This window comes from Podarcis cretensis, assembly GCF_951804945.1.
Source record: "Podarcis cretensis genome assembly, chromosome: 2".
NCBI classification, from domain to species: domain Eukaryota; kingdom Metazoa; phylum Chordata; class Lepidosauria; order Squamata; family Lacertidae; genus Podarcis; species Podarcis cretensis.
The window spans coordinates 42478715-42502944 of NC_137171.1; the positions used below are offsets into that span (position 1 = coordinate 42478715).

At 45.3% G+C, this 24230-nt stretch overlaps 2 protein-coding genes across 3 annotated transcripts in view; both read right to left on the reverse strand.

The window, feature by feature from the left end:
- DNAH9 (dynein axonemal heavy chain 9) overlaps positions 1-1113 on the reverse strand; it is a gene marked incomplete at its 5' end in the record, with an annotated part of 193458 nt that extends 192345 nt beyond the window's left edge. Inside the window, one exon of the mRNA XM_079965835.1 lies at positions 721-1113. Coding sequence (XP_079821961.1) covers positions 721-1113 — 393 coding nt within the window. The remainder of the gene's footprint in view (positions 1-720) is intronic.
- Positions 1114-3857: 2744 nt separating this feature from the next.
- On the reverse strand, positions 3858-23407 carry ELAC2 (elaC ribonuclease Z 2). Of its 2 annotated transcripts, none has more exons than XM_079965970.1 (24): positions 22911-23407; positions 21930-21980; positions 21771-21841; positions 21481-21545; positions 20749-20806; positions 20328-20396; positions 19285-19437; positions 18386-18444; positions 17091-17149; positions 16931-17003; positions 16348-16460; positions 14842-14940; positions 13969-14107; positions 13777-13862; positions 12484-12593; positions 11791-11887; positions 10421-10559; positions 9514-9552; positions 9248-9357; positions 8171-8270; positions 7487-7607; positions 7259-7337; positions 6414-6558; positions 3858-4922 (listed from the first exon to the last, which is right to left on the reverse strand). In XM_079965970.1, the coding sequence occupies exons 1-24, from the start codon at positions 23390-23392 to the stop codon at positions 4680-4682; spliced, it is 2760 nt and encodes a 919-aa protein (XP_079822096.1). In that variant the 5' UTR covers positions 23393-23407; the 3' UTR covers positions 3858-4679. The 2 variants fall into 2 exon arrangements, with proteins under 2 accessions (XP_079822096.1, XP_079822095.1); XM_079965969.1 differs by having other exon boundaries at positions 13777-13865.
- Between the last annotated feature and the right edge of the window lie 823 nt (positions 23408-24230).

The window sequence follows — 24230 nt, forward strand, 5'->3', positions numbered from 1 at the left end:
CAGTAGCATAAACACGCAAAGCTACCTTAATAGCAAACCTGACCCCAGTCATCCAGGTAGCTGCAAAATGTCCACTTCCACAGGCAACAGCTCTCCATAGATTGTAGAATTGTACATTTGGACGGGACCTCAAGGGTCATCCAGTCCAATGCAAGGGTAGAGGCTTGTTTCCCAGACAGGTTCTCTAAAAGCCTGTTAACAGAGGGTGCTGGAGACCAAACCGGGGACCCTCCTGAGGGCCCTGAGTTATATAACCCACTCCTGTTCAGAGGGCCACCCCTCTTCTTACTACATGCTGCTACTCAGTACTTTTTTCTGGGGGGGGGGGCGCAGACCCTTAAACACTGTGTGAATCTTTGTACTTTTGTCCATTTACTCCATTTATTTGAACTATAAAATGGTGATTTTCTTGAATCAAAATGAGAGTACCCCTCTTTATTAAGAAAAAAAGCTGCTACCCTGGGTCTTGCCACTAAAAGGAGGCTGCCTTCTCACCTGTCCCCCCTTTTTTCTGTCAGGGTCCTAAGTTTAGCGGCTTCTTGACAGACCAAAAAAGGGGGGGCGTCAGCAAGGGAAACTACTCACCTGCTGGACATACAACTAGTATGCAGCTGCTGCTACAGCTACGAGGTGGGGGGGGCAATGCCCACCCCCTTATGCCAGACCTCTGACCCGAATTCCGCCCTCCCCAGAGCGCCCGGCCCCTTTGAGCAGCCCTACCTCCTCCACGAGGGCAGCGAGGTGCTCCAGGGGCGCGGAGGACAGGTCCCCATAGAGGAGGTGCCCGGGAGCCGGCGGGGAGAGCAGCGGCCCGGGAGCGAGGCGCAGCAGGAAGACCCCCTTGCCAGAGCGACCGGTTCCGGGCGCCAGAGCCAGCCGGTCGGCCAGCGCCAACTGGCCCCCTGCGCCCGGCGTGACGAGCAGCAGCCGCTTGGCCGGGTCGCCGTCGAGGAAAGCGCGCAGCAGCGGGCGCGCTTCGGGGCTCCCCGCGCAACGCTCCCAGCGCTCGGGCTCCACGCGCAGGCTGCTGGCCACGCGCGCCCCCAGCAGCCGAGCTCGGGGGTCCGTCTCGGGGGCGCTCTCGAAGTCTGGCTCGGATTCCTCGCCCCCCATGCTGGCCGCCGGCACTTCCACCGGCCACTGTTTGCGGGGCGGAGCCGCTGTTGCTTTGGGGACGGAGGACGCCGCTCCGCCGCCGCCTCCTGAGAGGAGGAGCGAGGGGACGGCGCGCCGCCTCCTTGCGCTCCGCCCTCCTCTTCCACTTCTGATAAAAACACGGCGACGCGAGGGAAAGCGCGAATGTGCTTCAGCTGGGGACGGATCTAGTCATTTCAGCCCCCTGGAGTCGGTTCCGAAGCGTCCGCAGCCCATGCGAGGCTGACTTTTAGCCGTTTAATCTTGAATGCATTTTAATAACAGGCACCAAAGGCTTGCTCCGCCTTCTCGCTTCCTTTCCAAAGCCCTGCTATTAAGTAATACAGTGGTACCTGGGGTTAAGTACTTAATTCGTTCCGGAGGTCCATACTTAACCTGAAACTGTTCTTAATCTGAAGTACCACTTTAGCTAATGGGGCCTCCTGCTGCTGCTGCCGCGCCACCGGAGCACGATTTCTGTTCTCATCCTGAAGCAAAGTTCTTAACCCGAGGTAATATTTCTGGGTTAGCAGAGTCTGTAACCTGAAGCGTATGTAACCTGAGGTACCACTGTATACACCTCTCGCAGGCGATAATTTTGAGAATTAAAACCATGAAGTCTACTGAAAGCAACAAATCTTTCTCTTTTTTAGAAAGGGAACTGCATGTATGTGTGTTATCAACCCTCTTTCACCTTCTTTCTTTCTTTCTTTCTTTCTTTCTTTCTTTCTTTCCTTCCTTCCTTCCTTCCTTCCTTCCTTCCTTCCTTCTCTCTCAAAAAAAGAAGAAGTTATATTACCCAACTGACATCTGAACAGCCTAAAGGACATCAGCTATAACCCACTATTATGGCTAAAGGAGGACATGGAGCAGTGGGGGAAAGCTTAGCGTCACATACTTATTCAAGTTCTACCAGCTTGGCTTGATGGAAATATCCTTGTTAAATGGCAAAAGATGTTGGATGATTTCATCAATGAGGGCAAAAGGTATACAGGTCCAATGGGTTGGAGGTTTAGGGTTTCCTAACTTGCAGTGCTATTACCATGCCTGCCAGTTTAACAAACTGATTCACATGATGAGAAGGGACCATGAAATTTACTGGCGCTCCATGGAAATTGAAACAGATCAGGAGTATTACAGAGCTCTCCCTTTCTTGAAAACAGCACCAGTGAAACGGAAAACTCTTCCCAACCCATTTTATGCAACCACTTCAAAAACAGGGGGGAAATGGTCTTCACACTGGATATCTTCTCAGTCACTGCTACTGCCATTTTTGTTACTCTTCCTTTCAACGCAATAATGGTATATTTTAAAACTTGGGCAGTAAAAGTTCTTTATCAGCTGAAAAGACCTTTTAAATGATGGGAGTCCTGTTGACAAAGGAGCTAATAAAAGCCCAGCTTGGTGATGATCCTCTCTCATAGTTTCATGAATTTCAAATTTGTTCTTTAGCTCAATTTGGCCTGAGACATTGAGCAATCTTGTTCATATTTTTTTGATTTTATTCTCTTGGCAGCAGACTAGAAGTAGCAAGACACTGGTGTCAGAACACTTCCTTCTCTGCTGGGTTGGTAGTGCAAAGTGTGGGATACTGCTCTAATGGAAAAGCTGACTGATATGAGCAGGATTGGTAGAGTAATAAATAACTACACAACCTTTAGAACAGTGTTTCCCAACCTTGGGCCTCCAGCTGTTTTTGAACTACAACTCCCATCATCCCTGACTAGCAAGACCAGTGGCAAGGGATGATGGGAATTGTAGTCCAAAAACAGCTGGAGGCCCAAGGTTGGGAAACACTGCTTTAGAAGGCATCTGAAGGCAGCCCTGTATGTTTAAAACATTTTATTATGTTATATATATATATATATATATATATATGTGTGTGTGTGTGTGTGTGTGTGTGTGTGTGTGTGTTGGAAGTCACCCAGAGTGGCTGGGGCAACCCAGTCAGGGTACAAACAATAAAATTATTATTATTATTATTGAGTTAAAGATGCTACCTGCTAACAAATGCATCCGCTTACTGTGTATGCTCTTTGTGCTGGTCTCTCAATTCACGTTTTCCTTTTATTGCTTTTGCTATGTCACCCATGTATTGTACCCGTTATGACAGGCACAGGCACCCCCAAACTCGGCCCTCCAGAAGTTTTGGGACTACAACTCCCATCATCCCTAGCTAACAGGGCCAGTGATCAGGGATGATGGGAATTGTAGTCCCAAAATATCTGGAGGGCCAAGTTTGGGGGGTGCCTGCATTATGATGTGCATAGCATGTTGTAGCTTGTTTCTGTATTTTGGTCAAGCACCTTTAGTAAAAATTTAATGCTTAAAAAAGGAGGAATATTGTTCAGATTGGAAAAATGCAGTAAAGGGTAAGAGCAACCAGTGATCTGTCCTGTGAGGGAAGGTTGGGGGGGCTGGGGGGGGGGGAATTAAGGGAGGACGTGGTAAGGGGTAGAAAATTATGCACAGTGTGGAAGAGTGGATAGAAATAGGTTTCTCCCCAATAATCCTAGAACCAGGAATCATCCACTGAAGCTGCATGGTGGGAGATTCAGGACAGACAGAAGGAAGCAATTCTTCACACAATGCACCAGAGCTTTTCTTCTGACATGTTTACTCCAAAATGAATCAAAAAGGCAAGTTTGTAAGTTACAATAGTTCTGCTTCCAAAACCTTGTCGTCCAGGACAACATGCGCGCGTGCGCGCGCACACATACATATAATTAGTAAATATGATTTACTGGTTCCCTTATTTTAAAAAAAATACAAGGAAGAATGACCTACAGCATCAATGCTGCAAATACCAAAGTGGTGGTGAGTTCTGCAAGATGTAACCTAGGTATCTTGTATTACTGCTGCAAGCAAGCATAGCTACAACGCATCACATCACATCCTCTTCCATAGTGAGGTATTTCCCCACTAAAAATGATAAATATTTAGGAAGTCGCAAAATAGACAGAATCACCCCTTATTCCAGAGGTCCTATCCCCATTTGTTAAAATATCCTGATTTCCCTTTGTCTAAATCAGTGGTTGCCAAACTCCCCTGCTTCCACAGACAACCTGAAAATTGCTGAGGGTCTTGGTGGACTACTTAGTGATTTTTCTGCCTGTTGTAGCAATTGTAAAGCACTGTGCTAGACGATGCATGTTTTTTTACTGCATTTTTAGAGACACACTACAGATTATCTGAATGAAGCTCCATGGACCACAAGTTAGGAGCCCCATCATTTGCTGATATCTGCCTCAATGTTTATAAAAAAGGAAAAATAAAATATTTCTAGCAAACAATCAGACAAGCCATTAGACTAGATCTGCACGCTGTAGCTAGGAAGCACATTTTGCCAGCTGTGCTAGTCATATGCCCAGCAGGAAATTGCACCTGTAGAAGCAGCACAGGGAATTTACCAGAGGCCAACCAAGTTTGGCTAAGCTCAAGTGTGCAGCTGCCTTCCAGAATCTTCCGTGCTGTGCATACCACATGTCATGCATAAGTCACTCTCCCTGTCAGAAAGGCACAAAGTCAGCTGTCTGCTGCTGTGCTCAGCTGAGAGTTTTTAGCTTTTTGTTTGGCGCTCCGTGAGAATCCTCAGTGTGTTCCAATTTCATTTTGGCTGGTGCCTTGTTCTCAACAACAGTCCGGGCCTCGGAAGCTTTAATTGCCTCTTGGAGAAGACGCAGCTCCCGCTTCTCCCTCCGCTCTTCCATCTCCCCAATCTCATCTGCGAACAAGGCTTTCAGCGGCAGGATCAGTTTTGGAATAGCAGCAAAATCGCCAAAACGCACCTGGTGATGAAGGCAAATATTAGAGCAGCAGGAATTATGCAGTACTATATCTCCCAGCCAATAATAAACCAGGAATAGGTAACCTGCGGCCCTCCAGCTGTTGTTGGACTACAACTCCCATCATCCTGGATTATTGGCTGTGCTGGCTGGGGCAGATGGGAACTGGGAGTCCAACAAATATCTGGTGGGCTACAGATTTTCTGTCGCTGCTATAAACTACTGTACTAGAGGAGGTATGTGCATAGCATTCTCTTGGTTGTGGTTCCCAACCTTCAACTCCCCTTGACCTGTGTAAAGGTAAAGGTGACCCCTGACCAGTCGTGACTGACTCTGGGGTTGCGGCGCTCATCTCGCTTTATTGGCCGAGGGAGCCGGCATACAGCTTCCGGGTCATGTGGCCAGCATGACTAAGCCGCTTCTGGTGAACCAGAGCAGTGCACGGAAACGCCGTTTACCTTCCCACTGGAGCAGTACCTATTTATCTACTTGCACTTTGATGTGCTTTCGAACTGCTAGGTTGGCAGGAGCTGGGACCGAGCGACGGGAGCTCACCCCGTCGCGGGGTTTCGAACCGCCGACCTTCTGATCGGCAAGTCCTAGGCTCTGTGGTTTAACCCACAGCGCCACCTGCGTCCCGTTTGACCTGTGTAGGGCACACAAAAAGAAGGTTCAATGCAAGCCAGCACTGCCACAGTGCTGGACTACTGCAGTCTCTGGAACCCCAACATACTTTTCTAATATAAGTAAGTTGGGATCCCCAGCAAAAACCACCCAACAAAACCTAGGAGCCAGCCCAATGTGGGTTTGATAAAGGAAGGTGAAACAAGCATCTCTGATCCCACTTGCTCTTGTTCTGTATGGTTTACCCTCTTTGCAGATGCTAAAAGCCTGATTTAGTAAACATTTTCAAGGGAGAGAAAAACTTCTCTCAAATTACCTGAAAACGTGGAGCTCTCTTATACAGTGGTACCTCGGGTTAAGTACTTACCATATTTTTTGCTCTATAAGACTCACTTTTTCCCTCCTAAAAAGTAAGGGGAAATGTGTGTGCGTCTTATGGAGCGAATGCAGGCTGTGCAGCTATCCCAGAAGCCAGAATAGCAAGAGGGATTGCTGCTTTCACTGTGCAGCGATCCCTCTTACTGTTCTGGCTTCTGAGATTCAGAATTTTTTTTTCTTGTTTTCCTCCTCCAAAAACTAGGTGCGTCTTGTGGTCTGGTGCATCTTAGAGAGTGAAAAATACGGTAATTCATTCCAGAGGTCCGTACTTAACCTGAAACTGTTCTTAATCTGAAGCACTACTTTAGCTAATGGGGCCTCCTGCTGCTGCTGCGCCGCCGGAGCACAATTTCTGTTCTCATCCTGAAGCAAAGTTCTTAACCTGAAGCACTATTTCTGGGTTAGTGGAGTCTGTAACCTGAAGCATATGTAGCCTGAAGCGTATGTAAATCGGGGTACCACTGTATCTCAAAGCTCAAGTTCTTCACTCACCTGCATGTGATCGAATGCAATTCCAACTTTCTCACTGAAATTCTCACTGAAGATAGGGATTTTGGCATAGCGCTGGCTGAAGTGATTGAGCATGATGAAGTCTGCATTCATCTTCATCCCAACTCCAATTGCTTGGGAGGTAGTACTATAGAAAGGAAGAACAGTAAAACAAAGGACTGTACAATATGAATTGCAAAAGGCTCCCGTCAGGTATCATAATAACCAATACCCAGCATAAAAGAAAATACTAGGAGGAGTGGAAAACATATTATAACACTGCAGGAACAATATTTTATGAGCCAAAGCTTCCTATGCAGTTTAATTATTTCAGTTGCTATTATATATAACAAGCAAGCAGAAACACCCATGTCAACATGAAATGAAATGAGTTTGGGTCTTAGTAGTCCATAGCTTCCCTCCTGAATTATGCTCTGGAACAGACTGTCATTTCATATTGTTTGGCTTCAATCTTTGGACATCCTGCCAAAATGCCAAAGCTAATTCTGCTAGAAATTGGGAAAGGCTGTAACTTTTCACTGCAATTGTTTACTTTCCCAGTAGAAAGCTATATTATTTCAAAGCACATAACCCTATCATTCACCCTTTTTAAAACATTTAAGATAAAAACAAGATAGGTCCAGACCTAAATAAAGCCTGACCCACAGAAGTGCCAAAGGCAGAAACAGCCAGTTGGTATCTGCACCAATCTTACACAACTACTAGAGGAACACAAGGTACCTCTACACATTTCCCATTACTACTTCAATTCAAGAAAGTACTGCCTTTTCATTTCATTCATGCCACTCTAAGAAAATGCCAATACCACTCCCCCTTCCATAATTTACCTGTGCGTTTTCTCTATAGCTTCCTCTTCTAACCCATCTTCCAGTGTAGCTTCATGTATCAACAGAGAAGCATTTTTCCCTGTAAAAATGATTTGTCACATTTTAGGGGGAAGGGGGAGAAGGAAAATAATTAAATGAAGAGACATTTGGCTTTCCACACAGCATTCCCAACAATTATGAGATAATCTATGACCATTGACAAAAAAAAACAAAACAAAAACCACTTACCCATTTCGACTAAAGCATCACATGGCATAGTGTCACCAGAATATACTATTTTCCACCCAGATTTGTGAACCATGGAACAAGCAAAGGCATTCTTACAGTGCCGGACCTCACATGTCTGAAACTGAAAAGCACAACATCCTGGTCACTGGGATTCTCCTGTAGGGGAAAGAGCTTGGTTCCCTCACTGGAGGTCAATAAGACAAGGTAAAGTAATCAATCACATTTACTTCTATGTACAAAGTAGCAGCCCCAATGCGGAAGTCACTACAAGGATTCAAATGCAATACAAGCATAGATACAATGTAAAAATAATCAAACCCACCCCTTCATTATGTTAGTTTAACACAGCTGTATAGCATCATTTAGCAACACAAACCAATTAGCAGCTGACACCTTTTGACACGTGCAATTTGTCCACTTTGTTGCTACCCTAATTTTACAGCATCAGCTATTCAGTAGTGCTTAATCTGCAATTCTCTTTGAAGCTTCTACAGCATTATTTGTTGCATTCCCCAGGCTGTCTTATCTTTAGTCCCTATTCAATCACATAAATTGTGGCCTTGTTTCTTTCAAGCTGGCTGTTTCTAAGCGAAGACAATTTAGCTAAACAATTTAACTCTTGCGGTCTCTACACTCCCACAGGGGCTTCCTTTCTACCCCCATCCCACCTCGAACCTGCCTTACCTTTGCAAAGTCGTATATCTCCATAAGCAAGCTAATGAAAGCCTTTGCTTTAGGTTTAAATACATCACAATCTTCTATTAAGAACCGTGCAGGAATCAAGCTGCAAGGGGGGGGGGTGAAAGACGCAATATGATTATGCCAAGATTTTTCCATCCACCCCACAATTATCAAAAGAATAAGAGCAGCAGTACCACCTAGTGCAGTCAAGGGTCAGCAATTAACCTCTTGAAATAGTACACTTCCCCATCTGCCTTCATAATCCCCTATTTGCCACTTGCTCCCAGATTTTGTGAAGGTGGTGATGACTGAAATCAGATGATGGTCAGGGACGGGGGGGGGGTTTCAATCTGGCTTATTTCAGGGATCAACAGTGTGCACAATTATCTGATTGACAGATAGGCATTACTTTAGGCCTTCTCCACTCCTGTGCTACAGACAAAAATCACTCTGTGATGCACTGCAAACTCTGTGATCTCTGGAATATGTAATATATGGTTCTTATTGGCCAATACAAGAGAGAAACAGAGCAAGTGATAAGACTCAAAAAAAATCCAAGCTTTAAGGCCACTTGTTAGTGGGGCAGAAATACCAAGGAAATCCCGTCTCAATAAGCCTGCAAAGAGTTCATCATTTTCACCTTCATGGGTAAGAAAAGATGGGAAGCATGCATTAACATGGATTGAAGTAAATACATCTTAGCCTGTAAGTGAGCATAAATTGCTAGACAATCTGGACCAGCAATAGATCCTTCAAAATGGACACAAGCATTTGCTATTAAACTAGCAACTATGACGGTCTTGAAGGTTTGGATGAAATTAGATACTTCAACCCAAACTTGACCGCTATCTAAAAACATTTCCCACTTTAAGAAAGCTTAAAAACAGACTCCTTTAGAGGCAGGACAGTGAGACATAGCAGAGGACAGCAAAAAAAGCAAAACCAAAAACACATTTCTGCAGCTGCACACCACGCATTGCAGTAAAGCATGGCAGCAGCTGCATCTGAAAATAGATGCAGTGCGTCTGAGGGCCCTGCAGTGTTCCGTAGCAAAGCAAGACACCTGGTGTATCTACTCACTTGATGTGCCCCAAGATTTTTTGGCAATGGTCATGGTACTGGTGCAGCCATGTCATGATCAATGTGGGTGCAATCAGCAACAGCGGGCTGGAGGGCTGGCCCAGGGTCATCTGAGGTAAGAGAGAAGCAAAGGTCGGAGATGTTGCAAGGCTAAGTAAATAGGAAGCATGCATCAGATCAGATACAAGGCAAGGACTGACTCTGTTATGTGTCAGTGCTGCCACCCTCACAAAGTTGAGCTCTAGCTTTAAGGCTGACATACTTACAAACGCCCGGTGTCTCTGCAACAATATATTCAATAAGCCCTAGGAGAGAGGAGAGAGGCCCATTGTAAGTAAGACAACTGGCTGTACACTTGTCCATAAGCAACCCTAAAAAAACCCTGAAATGAAGTACAGTGGTAACTCTACTTACAGACGCAATCCGTTCCGGGGTGCTATTTGCACCCCAAAAAGGCCGTAAGTAGAGCGCAGCTTCTGCGCATAACGCAATAGAGCGCTCCTGTGCATGCACGAAGAGCGCTTCTGCACGTGTGGTGAAACCCGGAAGTATACACTTACGGGTTTGCCGCGTTCGCAACCCAAAAATCTGCAACATGAACCTAACGCAACTAGAGGTATGACTGTACTACGCCACTCTATTTGCTTTAAAGGGGGGGGGACTACTGCTTGAAAAATAAAAGGAATGTTGCAGTGTAATGTACTTCCAAATATGTGGAGACTGTGCACAGGAAAGACAAAGTAGCTTTGCCCAATGTTAAATATCAGGTAAGTTTTTTAAAAATATAAATTAATAATAATAATAATAATAATAATAATAATAATAATAATAATTGAAGTGCACTTACTACTGTAAATTGTTCTAACTTACTACACCTCAAGACAAGGATTTGCTTTCAAACATTTATTTTATGGAAAGAAAAAAGGTCCCTGTAGCATTTCAAAGATGTCAACAAACTGGGTTAGCTGCTCAGCCACACAGTATCATCGTAGCTTCATAATGGATTGTCACCAAGAAAGAATTAGCTACACCAAGCCACCTTTTTTAAAGGTTGATAAAAAAAATGAAGGCGCAGAGGAGGACATAGGGTAAAAACTACACACTTCCCCTGAGGACATTAACATATAGTGGGGAAAAAGAATGCTATAGTGCCCATCCCTATACAATACTCACTGTATGATGGTCAGCATGTATGTGAGACACAAACACAGCTGCAATGTTACACAGGATTCGGTCAATTTCATCTCCATAATGACGGCAAAGCTGGCCAAATGTTCCTTCACCACAATCCAGAAGCAGAGACTGGGTAGGGCTAGCAAGAGAGTGAGTGCAGGTTTGTACCACATCTACTAGCATCAGGATATTGAGATATCTGTCCAGCATCCAAGGAAACAAAGGCCAGCAAAAGCTTCTGATGCTGACAGGATACAGCATCCCATGATACAACTTCAGGGATAAGGGCAAAGACAGTGGTTCCCAATTAGCTAAGTACTGCATGCCCCCTGCTTTTCAGAAGCCAAGCCATGGACCCCCTACTGATGAAAATTTTGATATCTCTATGGTAGTTCTTCTTATGTGAACAGTGCCACAGACCCCCTGGGTGGGTTACATGGACCACATGGGAACCACTGAACCAAGGTATCAAGTGAGGTGTTGCTGCATGTTCTGGCACCATCCGATTACATGGTACCTCTAGATACGAACGGGATCTGTTCCGGAGCCCCGTTCGCATCTAGAAGTAAATGTAACTAGTGATGGCATGTCTGCACGCATCACTTTTTACCGCTTCTGTGCATGCGTGTGACGTCATTTTGAGCATATGTGCAAGCGGCGAAACCCGGAAGTAACGCGCTCCGTTATTTCCGGGTTGCCAAGGAGCGCAACTCGAACGCACTCAACATGAAGCATATTCAGCCCGAGGTATGACTGTAGTAGGAAAGCACAAAACTGCTTTCTCCATTGTTGTGCCTAGGCTGCCCTTCGGACATCCATCTGGCCCACTCCTTCCTCATGGCTTTTCCATCGTCAACTCAAGACTTTGTTTCAGCAGGCCTTTGGCTTGGCCAGGCCCGGCTTTATGCCTATCTCATGCGTCTGTCTTTGTTCCGTTTTTCCAGCTTATTTTTTTAGGTTTGTGATGGAAGCTGCTTGAGCATTTCAATTAGACACAGAAAGGCAGGGTTCTAAATTAATATAATAAAAGTTTCACACGTGAAGTTTGCTCAAAATGCAACAAGCACCTTGTGCTACAGCAGGAAGATAAAAGAGAAGTCTTAGAATAAGCAATTGCTCGTCACATAATAAGGAGCCATCTTCAAAAAGCATCATCGCTTGAGTGAAAAGTCTGAGGTTAACTTCAGAGAAGGAATGTGGTGGTAAGCCTATAGGTGTGATTGCTGGATACTGCTTGATGGCTACAATAGCTGGGAACAAGGTTAAAAAGCTTTTTTTTTTAAGCCCTCACCACTTGGCACTGGATGTTATTTGTCAATGATTCCTTATTAGAGAACCTGTCCCCACAGGACACTCGTGTTTGTACCTACCTAAGGTTTATCAGTGTAGAACTAACATTTCGGATTTTCATTGGGACTGCAGAGCCTGTTCCTAAGAAAACAACTTCTGGGTAGGAGCCAGTGGTTCCTAGAAACAGATAGAAAAGAACATGAATCCTGCAGACTCCTGTACTGCGACGGCTTACAATAATTTTATTATTTATACCCCACCCATCTGGCTGGGTTTCTACCTCTACTTTACCTGGAAAACAAAGCACAGCCCTCCGGAAGGAACAAGAAGTTAAACCCCAACAGTGTTAGAAGGACTGGATTCTGGCTGTTTTCAGGTCAAGTGAAATAACTTTCTAGTGAATAAATGGTGTGATTTTTAATATGTTTTTAAACTTTCCCATTAAGCTTTCTCTTTCAACTGGAAAACACAGCCCTAAAAACATAATGGCAACTGATATGCTGCAAAGCAAATAGTGAGAAGTGGAGGTGTCCACTCTGCACCCCACTAGCAGATGTTCTCAAGGGATGTAAACATTAAAGAAAATCAAGGATGTAGGAATATTATGTCTAACATCCCTTCAAAGACAATGGCCAACTTTTCAGACATTGTCTTTAAGTAGTTCTTATTCGTTGCTGCCTTTAGCCTCCAAAACACATCAGGAAAAAGAAGGTTGTATCACCCTCCCCCGAGCTTTCTCATTAGCCCTTTCCAAGCACAGGCAACCTATGCACCTGATGAGGCTGGTAAGCTCTCTTTGCACTTCTGCACACAGTCCTGGAAGTGAGGGAGTTCCAAGGCTTCAGCTACAAACTCAGCAGGATTACAAGAAAGAACAGCCTCCCTGAAAAAACAGAAAGTGGAGCAGGGGAGGGGGAAAGAGAAAAATAACAGCCATTAATTTCCCAATCAAAGTACCTAATTACTTCTCCCAAGCATCCCAATTGCTCTTTCCGTTCAGTAAAATTTACCAGCACCAAGAAAGCATTTTTATCTTCCACCTGCAAACCCCAGGTGCTCTGGACCAAATCCCTTGGAAGTCCACTCACCAGATGAGCATCAGCTTAAACCAAAGAAGCCTTTTGCAATCTGCCCACCCTTCAATGCTCCATGTATCCTTCGTCTCAACCAGCCTACCTCACAAAGCTTTATTCCCCATTGCTACTGAAACCACTGTCTGAGTTAACAAGTAGCACTGGGGGCAGAAATAGACATTAGACAACAGGGGGCTGCCACTTGTCTCTAACCTCCTTCCTCACACCAGGGGGAAACCCATGGATTGTGTACTACAACTCCCATCAGCTTCTGTTGGTCATGCTGGCTGGGGCTGATGGGAATTGGAGACCACACCATCTGGCACCACACTGGCTACTCCCGCTCTGGTTTAATATGTGACATTAGAGTATTAGACCAACACACCGTTCCACCCCTAGAAGTCAATGTTTTGGGAGGACAGGGTAACTCCCTGCACAATAGTGTTATGTCATGCACTGTGTCAAAACTTTTTTTTTTTACTAACTTTAATATTAAAATTAACTAGGCCTTATTTGGAATAGGGCAGAAAAAGAAATGGAAAGGCAGTAGCTCCATGGCTCTCATAGTATCTACTTTTACAAAAGCAAAGAAAGGCAGGATTGTTATTTTGGTATTTAAATATTTAGGGAGGGGGGGGGAACCACAGGATTATTTTAAAAAAACAAGCAGTGTACATAAAATAATTACAGTGGGATCTCGGTTTATGAACAGTCCTATTTACGAACTATTCAGTTTACGAACTCTGCAAAATTGGAAGTAGTGTTCCGGTTTGTGAACTTTACCTCAGTCTATGAACAGAAGCCAAACAGTGGAAGGACACTGGCGGCGGGAGGCCTCATTAGGGAAAGCATGCCTCGGTTTAAGAACAGATTTGGTTTAAGAACAGACTTCAGGAAAGGATTAAGTTTGTAAACTGAGGTACCACTGTATCTGAAAGTAATTTTGAAGGCCTTATGTCCCTATCCAAGGACAAGTTATAAGGGCTCACCAACCTCTGCCATTCTGGTTTGGGCCTCAGCTGGTACTTGAGGAGGCACTCTCCGCGTGTGACAGGTACATCGAACGTGGCCTCTTCTTCCTGCTGGGCAGACAGGAAAATATAAAAAACTGTGCTACCAAAACAGTTGTGCAAAAGAAAGGCACTCCCCTTGTTTTCACACTCTGAAATCAAGCAGAAACTTCACCTTGCTATTGTAGCAGGTAAGCAGCGGGAAGATCTCTGGGTGGATAAGGTTGAGCTGGGTCTGAATCTTGTGGCTGCGGAGTTGGTGCACCGAACGGCAATTCTCGTTGAGTATCAGGTGCCGAGTACTGGCTCCAAATCTGGTGGGATAAGAAAAAAACAAACACACGGCTCTAGCAGGTTTAAACTTGAGGTTACTATTAGAATTTGTAAATGAGGAGGGCAGTTTTGACTAGAATTGTGCCTTCTTGGTAGAGTCCCTCAATGTTCTGCACACTAACACAGTTCACATTACTTACAATGTATTCACCTTGTCAGGTCTTGCTCCTTACTGTGTTCCCAGTCTGAACACAAGTTTCCCTATGTTTAGCCCTGCTAGGATACTTGGCCTGTCTCTCAGGCTACAAGGACAGGGTTTGTTTATCTTGCCTCCCAGATAATTTTTTAATTTTATTTCCCTACAAGTTGTGTTACTGAATACAGACAGAAGAACAGCACAAATCACATCAGCAAGAAAAAAAGCAAACTGGGGAAAGGAGTGCCTAAGAATATGACAGGCTTTGCTTGCAGACAGGAGTTGCAGCTAATTCACAGAATTTTTATCCAGGTAAGATTTGCAAGAGGAGTAGATTTAAGCAGGGAACCTTGAAAACTGATATACTGTAGAGACTTTAAAACCACGAGCGAAGTGGTCCCTTGGACTTAGAAGGCAGCTTATCTTCCACAATTTAAGCCCAGTCATGTGTCAGCTGAGAGGAATGCAGCTGGCATGTGACCAGCATCTAGGAGGTGGGGCTGCCCCATATGTTCAGTACCCATGGGAACATCTGAACAGGGCCTACAGACAGTATATAATTCCAGCCAACACACATACCTTTCTAGCCACTGCTTATACCGGCTGTCCTTCAGAATACGTTCTGGAGTTATATGAACGACTAAAGCCACAGGAGTCTCCTGTTTTCCTTCTTGATACCTGCAAACAAAACAAACAGTTAAAAGCAATAGTTCTAGCATGTGGGGACAGATCAACCAACTCACATGGAGCTCACGGAGCAGAGGGCGGAGGTGACGCTCCAGGGAGGGAGGGATGGGCTCCCAAGGTAGATGATAACTTCTTATAAAGAGCAGACCTGCTGGATCAGGTAAAAAGATCCTCTAGTTCAGCATCCTGTCCTCACAGTGGACAGGCAGGTGCATCATCAGGTAAACACCGCTGGCCGTAGGCCCTTATGACAGGGTTTCTGGGAATGGCTGCATTGTTAGTGCCATATCACGCCAGTGTGATTTGGGAAGATGGGAGTTACTGTTTTGCTCTTCTGTTTTCCCGTATATGACTTCAGAATGCAAGCAGAGAGATCTAATGCCAATATGAGATTACCATCCCACTCTACAGACAACTGTATGCACATGACTGCACGCAATCATCTCCAAACGCATCGGTGGGCCAGACGGCTGCGTAGCAGCCCAGAAGGCAGAATAACTTTAAAGCGTGCGCACACAAAATTGGGAATTCAAGTAATTAAAGAGGCACCAATAGAAAGCATCAGCTGCAACATTTCCTCTAGGATCAGCAACATGGAAAGCAAAGTGAATACAGTGGTACCTCGGGTTACAGACACTTCAGGTTACAGACTCCGCTAACCCAGAAATAGTACCTCGGGTTAAGAACTTTGCTTCAGGATGAGAACAGAAATCACGCGGCAGCGGGGGGCCCCGTTAGCTAAAGTGGTGCTTCAGGTTAAGAATAGTTTCAGGTTAAGAACGGACTTCCAGAACGAATTAAGTTCTTAACCCGAGGTACCACTGTACTTGACACAAGCCCAGTGGAAGCCTTTGACAAGCTTCTTCAAAGTGGATCAACAACTTCTGGTCAGACAGTAGAATACTTTCATACCACTTCCAAGATGGCCAAACACAGAACACAGAAGGAGCCATGGAAGCCACAGGCATCTGTGCGAAGTGCAGTAAGCCCTTAGTTGAAGAGCTACTATCGGCAGCCACAGTGTCAGAGCAGAAGAGCGATGCTCACAGGGAAATATCCTTCAGACACCTCAGAAGAGTGTGTCTAGGCTCCTCCACTCTTACAAGTCCATCTGGGCAGGACCACTGGCTATCTAGAACAGCACTAATGATCTCCTAGCAGTTCCACATTGCCAGTTCCCACAGAGCATTGGTTTCTAGCCAGTTGCCCACTATTTTGTTCATGTGCACTACATCTTTCCATCCTACACACAAAAATTACTTCTTGCTAGATCTCTTGCAAGTCACACATCAGCTCCAATATGTTGTTGACAGGAAATGCCAGCTGCACAGGAAGGCACCCCACCCCTCCACCCCACATACTGAATATGAAGGTAGACATGCACATTCTTAACCATACCTTCGCAGTGTGTCGTTTTCACAGAATGCATCTATAAAACCTTCATGAGGACACTCCGCTATTATGAAAACTGCTCCTGGGTCTGTAGGTGTGCAAATTTCTTCAGCCAAGATCTGGAACAATCACACATCTCAGTATACGCTATTTAACATGTACGAACAACACAAAATTCAAGGACTATGTATTTGGTGTCCCAAGCTGACAATTTGAAAGCTACACCTAAAGAGTCAAGAGACTGGCATGAAGCAATTCTTGTCATCTATGCAAATACTTCACAGGAAGTATTGGCTTCAGAAAGTCAGTCACTTGAATCCACCATGGTGAAAAGATCCAATGCTTCCCTCCACCTCTAGCCATTTCGTGACATTTCTGACGTTATAAGAACAAATCAATACACCCATAACCAGTGTAGCTTCGTGTGCTAATCAGAGATCACCAGCGATAAAAGACAGAATGTTTTAGGCTGTGCTCCCTTCAGCCAAACAACAAGTACACAAGTTCAGCTACATCCAAAAGGCAGCGACTCACAACAAGAAGCAGGGTCAGACCACGCGGGTGAAAGAATTTGTCCTAAGAGCCATACCTCTCTGCCTTCAAATGTGATGTTCTCTCCATCTTTCACGGCTGCTATGATGGGAGCAATTGCTGCAGTGCCCCTAAAAATAAATTATAAAAAGTTAGTCAACTTAATCAGAGGGATTAATATGTGGGGGGAAACTCACTAGAAGCCTTTCTGTACTTACACAGGTAAGCCAAGCTCCTTTGCTTTCATCACCAAGAAGTTCCCTTTCTTTGGATGGAGCTGAAGTTAAACAAAGCACATTTAGTCACAAGTTGTTACATCAGAAAACTCCCTTCAAGACATCTACCTACAAATTGATATTAAAATACAAGGGAATGAGAAAAAGAGACTTGTCTGACATGCCCCCAGGCAGAAACTGGAGGGGTGGAAAGTCTCATTTGGAATGAAGTCAACATCTGGAGTGAGGTGTATCAAAAAATACTGAATCCTCCAACAGGCAGCCAGCTTCATAAGAAAGCAACCTAAAGCTGTAACCCTAAAAAAACTTACTAGGGAGTAACACCACTGACCACAGTGGGACTTGCTTCCAAGCAGGCAGGCATAGACTTGTGCTGCATGTGTTTTAATAACCACAACTTTGAGGCATTTCACAGTCAAAATTATCCCTAGTCAATGTGAAACATTTCCAAGGAAGCCAATCAAATATATGTTGTGGGGGGGGGAGGGGTGTGTCTCGCACACGAATAATAAATCCTGGTGCAATACAATCGTAAGAATATCTATTAAGAACCGTGCTTAAGCCTGCAATCTTAAACATTCCTCAATTTTCCATAAGCAGGAAAAGTGAGAAAAGCAAATGACCACTTACTCAGATAGGCCCCCTCGTAATAGCAAAGCACCAGGCTAGTATTCAGCCTCAACTGTTCTCCACTTCTGAGCTGTTAAAGCTGTGACACAAAGTCTTTATCCAGGAAGTCCCAAGTTCCTGGGAAGCATCATTCTGTACAAAGGTGATGAACCTGCAATGCCACTTATGGTGCCCCCTCCCTTAAATCTTCCATTTGAAATAAAGTCCTAATGTTCAGGAAGTGGGAATAAGTGCTTCTTGTGATGGCACACTGCCATAGGAAGAAAAAGCACCTTTGCGCGGTAAACAGAGGGCTTTCTATCCCAATCTGATACCGAAATCAGAGGAGAGATTATTCTCTTTCTACCTAGCACTGGCATAGGGAGTAAAGACAGTGTGTGTGCTTGCACATATGTGCACAAGAGACTGAAGGCATTAGTGGCGAGAGTGTTCTGTACATGCAAGTGTGGGCTGTATATGTGTTCTATGTGCAGCCAGGTTTGCGTCTGAGTGTGTGTGCTTAAGATACTTTGACCACACTGCTGGCATGTGGCTCTCAAAGGGTTAGCCAAACATCAGTACCACGAAAGGTTAGCTACCCTTGCTGTACATAGAAGCCGGATGTAAAATAGCCATTGAGGCACATTATTATTCAGGGCAATTCTTACCTTACAAACGAATGCAACAACAAGGGATGGGTCCCTCTGACCGATACGCCAGCTACCATCTTAAATGCAAAAACAGAAACTCTGTGTTTAAGATTCAAGTAGTTTGCACAACTTTAAAATAATGCATGTAAATTCTCTGCCAAAATTAACAAGCTAGCATGCCTTGACAATGGGCCATAGCTCAGTGGTAGAGCAACTGCTTTGCTTGCAGAAGGCCCCACATTCAGAAGGTCCCCTGCATCTCCAAATAGAACTGGGGGAGACTCCCTATCTAAAGACCTGGAAAGCTGCTACCAGTCAAGTGTAGCAAGTTAGATGGACCATTGGTCTGACTCAGTACTAGGCAGCGTTCTATGTTCTTAGGACCCCATGATATTCAGCTGACATGGTCCCCAATACTGAAAAGCCCAGCTATCTACCTGCCCTTGGAGAACCCAAGGCCCAGTTGCTGCCCCAGGCTTTTCCATTTCTGTTGGAGGGGGCAGACACAACATCAATGTTGTCCACTCTACTCCAATCTGGTGCCAGGTTATGGACTACAACTCCCAGCCACTACAGCCAATGGCCAGGGATAATAGGACTTGTAGCCCAAAACATCTGGAGGACTTCAGAATGAAAAAGGTTATTGTAGTGTAAAGCTCCCCAAGGATCCTTCCGGCTCAAAACAGGAATAATAAAATCAAATAAATAATTAAACTCCAGAGAGAAACACCTTAACCTAATTTAATATTAGTTATACCAGAAACGATATTTTGCTTTACCCTCTGCTACCATGCAGCTTAAACTTAGTGCTGGACTTAGTGCTCCTAATTTCCAGGCAGCCCTCCTTCAATATATCTGTATCTAACTGGTGGGTCCTGACACATTCTTGGAACCAATGAGTAGCAAGGCTTCCTCACCCATTTTCTCAGGGGATTCTTTACTCCTGCCACCCTGCACAGACTGCTGCTCCACAGAGGGAGATCCCCGTCCTGCGAGGCGCTTTTGTTCAGCCTCACCAGCTGGTGACTCAGGCCTTGGATGTAGCCTTTGCTCAACTTCTGGCTTTTTGCCTGTTCCAGAAAATAAAATGGGAAGAGGGGTTAAATAAGTGCACATGCGCGTGTGCAACACACACACCCTTCTACCCTGGGGACACTATTTAAACTGGAAATAAGAACATATTCAACTGTTTTCATGTATCACTTTGAATATCTTTATGAGGAAAATTGGTACTCAACTTGTTAGCTGCTGCAAAATATCATCAGCCAAAGTTCCCTGCTACCATCCAGAAATAGTCCCATTGATGCTCCCAAAGTATCTGGATTCTCACAACTACCCATTTGACAAGACACCACTTCAATGGGAATATTATAGGGGAAAGACAAAAGTAGAATACAGGACAGGAAGGCAAAGAATTAACTGCTAGAGGACATTTTTGTGGGTCAGTCTTACAATTAGGGAGCAAATACTCCCTGTTAAGACATAATGGTGCAGTTTCATATGACTGGTCCTCTTAGCAGTGCCTGCACAAGGACTTCTGCTACTGCAAAGGGGCTTCCCCCACCTTCCTCCCTTCAAAAAAGAACTGGCTCAGGGGTGCTGGGAGAACCCCCAGAACAGCACATGGGTGGAGGAGATAACTGCGTTAGGCAAAAAGAAATGTTTGTGCTGTCAGAGCAATCTCCTTAGTGCTACACTGAAACCTCCTCAGCATTCTGTGTGGCCTGGGTAGATCTGTCTCAGTCATGTCTACCCTTTGCAAGGAAGTGTGGAGATGAGTGAAATAAATCAGACAAAACTCCATATGACATGGAAGCCGTTAAGCAGCAGGAAAGGAAAGTTATAGAATGAAATGAAAAGTGCAAAGTAAAATCCCACATAACCCAAACCAGAGCCCCAAGGCTGTTCTCAGCTCATGTTCATTCCTCCTTTACTGTTAAAATTATGGCACTGTACTCACCTACCAGGGGAACCTGATAGACTGTCATTGTCTCATCCTGATATTCTGGATCAGAATGGGGCCGTACAGCTAGTAACAAAACAGACAAAATACTATTCAGTGTGATGATACTGTTAGTGCACATTCTTTCTACAAATAAGAGAACATAAGTAAGATTATTTCAAAGTTGGATAAAATATGCCCAAATCAAAATCCATGGAACACAAATGCTATCCTCAGACTTCAGCTGGCTCCTTGCTAGATGCCTCTGAAGAAGATGGTGAGGTCAACAACATGAAGGAAGTTGCTGCAGGGGAATTCAGCATCAAAGACAACGGCAAAGATGTGGAGCAGGCTTCTGCTCTAGCTAGACAAGCCTTCCAACCAATCAGACAGCAGCTATTATGTATTTTAAGCACACACACAAACCTGCAGTACCTACCTATGTCAATTCCTTTTAGTGGACCAGAAAATACTTTGATTGCCTCCAAGTAGTTTTGCTGGAATATATAGGGGGGCGGGGTAGAAGGGAGTGAAGGGGAGGGAGGGGAGAGGAAGAGAGAGAGAGAGAGAGAGAGAGAATGTCAAAATTACAGCATTGCACAGGTTTTTTCTAGCAAGACAATAGCATGGATTACTCTTATGTTTCCTATTTAACCATATGCACCCCACACTGCACACACAGCTTTTAGCAGTTCAAGGAATGTAACTTATACAAGTGGAGAAGGGCAGATGGCAACAACTCAGACTAGAATCAACTTAGATCAAGTTACAGATGTTAAGAAGGAAGCCATATTTCCTGAAAGTAAGGAATAAGTTTTTAGTTCTCAAGTTTGCCCTCCTGACAGTACACACAGTACCACAAAAGCTTAAAGCTGCAATCCTATACAGATATATTTGAGAAAAAGTCACACTGAACACAGTAGAACCTACTTCTGAGTCAACATATACAGAATTGCGCTATTATACAAGCTCAGGGCTTTTACAAACCTTGTTGTTCCCTGTCACAGAGCACAGCTCTCAGGTGGGATGTGTTTGAGCCCACCATCACCCCTGACAACCAGGTGACCGCAGGGGTGCATTAGTTCAAACAGTTTATCCAAGAATACTGTAATGGCAATAAGGGATGATGAAAGGTCTCACAGGCAACCACTGTAGCAACAGCATCACTCACCAGCTGTGGCGGCCCAGAAAGCACACACTTTGGAACCCCTGTTTCTTTTAAGGTAAGAATCATTCCTGGAAGAGAGAGCAAGAGCTAGTTTTCATGAAGAAACTGCAAAAGACCCTTGAATGTTTTAAAACCCAAATAAGTCTTCCTACTTCTACTACAGCACTAGATTACTAATTTACTTTTCAGAACTACTTGCAGCCTAACCATCTATAACATCAGCATTATCCTTCTACTGAAGAGCTCAAAACAGCCAAATTAAAACACAGAATCTATTACCTAGTTGAACTCACCTGACAAGCCACCAACATTTGCCCAGTTCATTCTGGTGATGAAGATATTGTCTAAGCGAGCCACTTTTAACCTGTTGCGAAGACAAGAATTAGAATAATTGGCCTGCTAGGATTCTGACCACCTGTGCAACCAACCTCAATCCCAATTATTATACTTACTTGTGTTCTTGCATAAGGCGCTGCACTCCTTCCCCACAATTAAAAAGATACCTGGAATGTAATATTTTAGTTTAAGGAATTTTCAGATTTATGAAAGCAACAACAAATCTAAAACACCCAGGACTGGCCCAAGAGGTGAAGTATGAGACAGCTCTCCCTCCCCAGTTCACATACAGTAGCCAACTGAATCTAACCATGGCGATGAAGCAGCAGATCAGTTTAGAGCAGGGTAGGCAACCTACGGCCAGGGGCCAGATGCGGCCCAACCACCTTCTCAATCCGGCCCACGGATGGTTTTTACATGAGTAGAATGTATGCTTTTATTTAAAATGCATCTCTGGGTTATTTGTAGGGCATAGGAATTCGTTCAATTTTTTTCTCCAAAATATAGTCCGGCCCACCACATGGTCTGAGGGATGGTGGACCGGCGCACGGCTAAAAAAGGTTGCTGACCCCTGGTTTAGGGGACCCAGGACAGGCTGCATGGTAGCAGGGGGAGCTCAGAGCAAACAAAACGGGGACTACTGCTCCCCCACAGCATGAGCTGTCACCGAACTCAGGCTAATGAAAGGGCCAGCCGTCAAGATGACCTGATTGCACCTTGTATCCAGCAAAGCCTCGTGAACTGGGTGCGTCTACCTCTGACACGCATCATATGCGGCAGACTGGAGGGGCGCTCCTGGGGGAGGGCTGCATGTGCCCTGGCCGTCTTGCCTGCTCCACCGCTATGCAACTGGGCATGGCCATGCCTGCCAGTCCTAATGCAGAGGGCGATGGGGAGAGGAGCCAGGTGTGCTGCCTGCACTAACAAGGCCGAGATCGGCAGGAAAGGAAACGTCATTTAAGGAGGAAGCTGCGCTGGAAAGAACAAGCGCGTTGGGCGAAGAGAAGCGTCGCTCCTCTTCCATGAACTAAAAACCGGGACGAAAGGAAGGAGGCGCTTTATTTAGGGGAGGCTCAAGGCCTCGGGACACCACTAACCGGTTATACTCGGAGAACACATAGAGCGCGGCTCCGGCATCCCGCGTCCCGGCCGCCGCCACTTGCAAGAAGACGGTCCTGGGCCCCGAGGGCTGGAAGGGCCCCGTGGCTCCCTGGCGCTTCTCTCGCGAGCGCAGGTGCCGCAGCGAGTCCTTCGGCGGGCGCTGGCGACGGAAGGCACCGCCCCCGGACATGGCTCTGGCCGTCAGCCGCAGGAGACCCCGCCACATCCAGGCGCCGCGCTCCGCCGCTGCTCGGGAGACGCAACCAACTAACTGCTGGCTCCACTCCACTCCGCCGCCCAGCGCACGCTGCCCAGACTCCCCGCCCACTTGGCCGCTCGCCGGCCAATCCCGTCCTCGGCCCCCGCTCGCAAGCGTCGTTCTAACTCCCAGCAGCCAATAGCCAGAAAGAGAACCGCGGAGCATGTGAGGCAGCCCGGCCAGTAGGAAACTAACTGTAACCCGATTTCCTCGTTTCATGTGACGGAGGTTTGGCCATAGAGACTTCGTATATCTTGACAGACAAGAAACCATCGAGATGATTGGATTTTGCCCCTAGTCGCTGGCGCAACACCGCGATCCTTATTGAGTTTCCGGTCTGCATTGTAACTATTTCCGCTCTAACTTCCGGGGTGCACATTGCATCCTGCGCGCATTGAGAATTATGGCCAATGGGGTGTTTGGTATATAGCAGGAAACTGTAGCAGTCTAATCATTTTCTCTCCGTATGAGTGGGACATGTTCCACTTCACATAAGCAAGTTTTTTCTCCCTATTTTGTCTTCCATTTTACGAAGGAAAAAAGTTTCCTCACAACTGGGAAATATTGAAGCTCTATTTCCTAATGTAAAAACCTGCTTCGTAAATAATTGCATTTTGTTAGGGAAAAGTTGTGAAAACAAGACAACCCCAATATAGCTAAACCCCTTGCTGGCGGGCTTGCAATATGAAAGGTGGTTACCATCCCATGTGGAACAGTTTATGTAAACAAATTTCGTTATTTATTGATTTCCAAACTCAGCATCCTCACCAGTACAAAAGATCTCTATACAAACCCTATTAATGGGGATAACTCCCAATTTACATAGCAAGATACTGATAACTCATTTGGGAACAGCTACCCATTTAGTCATAGCTCAAAGTGGGAAGGACACTTGGGGGTGGATGGTATCCATCTGTATCAGGAGACAACAGTTGTGCATTTGCAGGTTAAAGTCAAACTGTTGGAAGGTTTATAGGGCCTCCTCTACCTGTAGAGACAGATACAGGAGATACATGTTTTGTTGCAGCTGGAGCAGATGAAGGCTATGGTTGGGCTG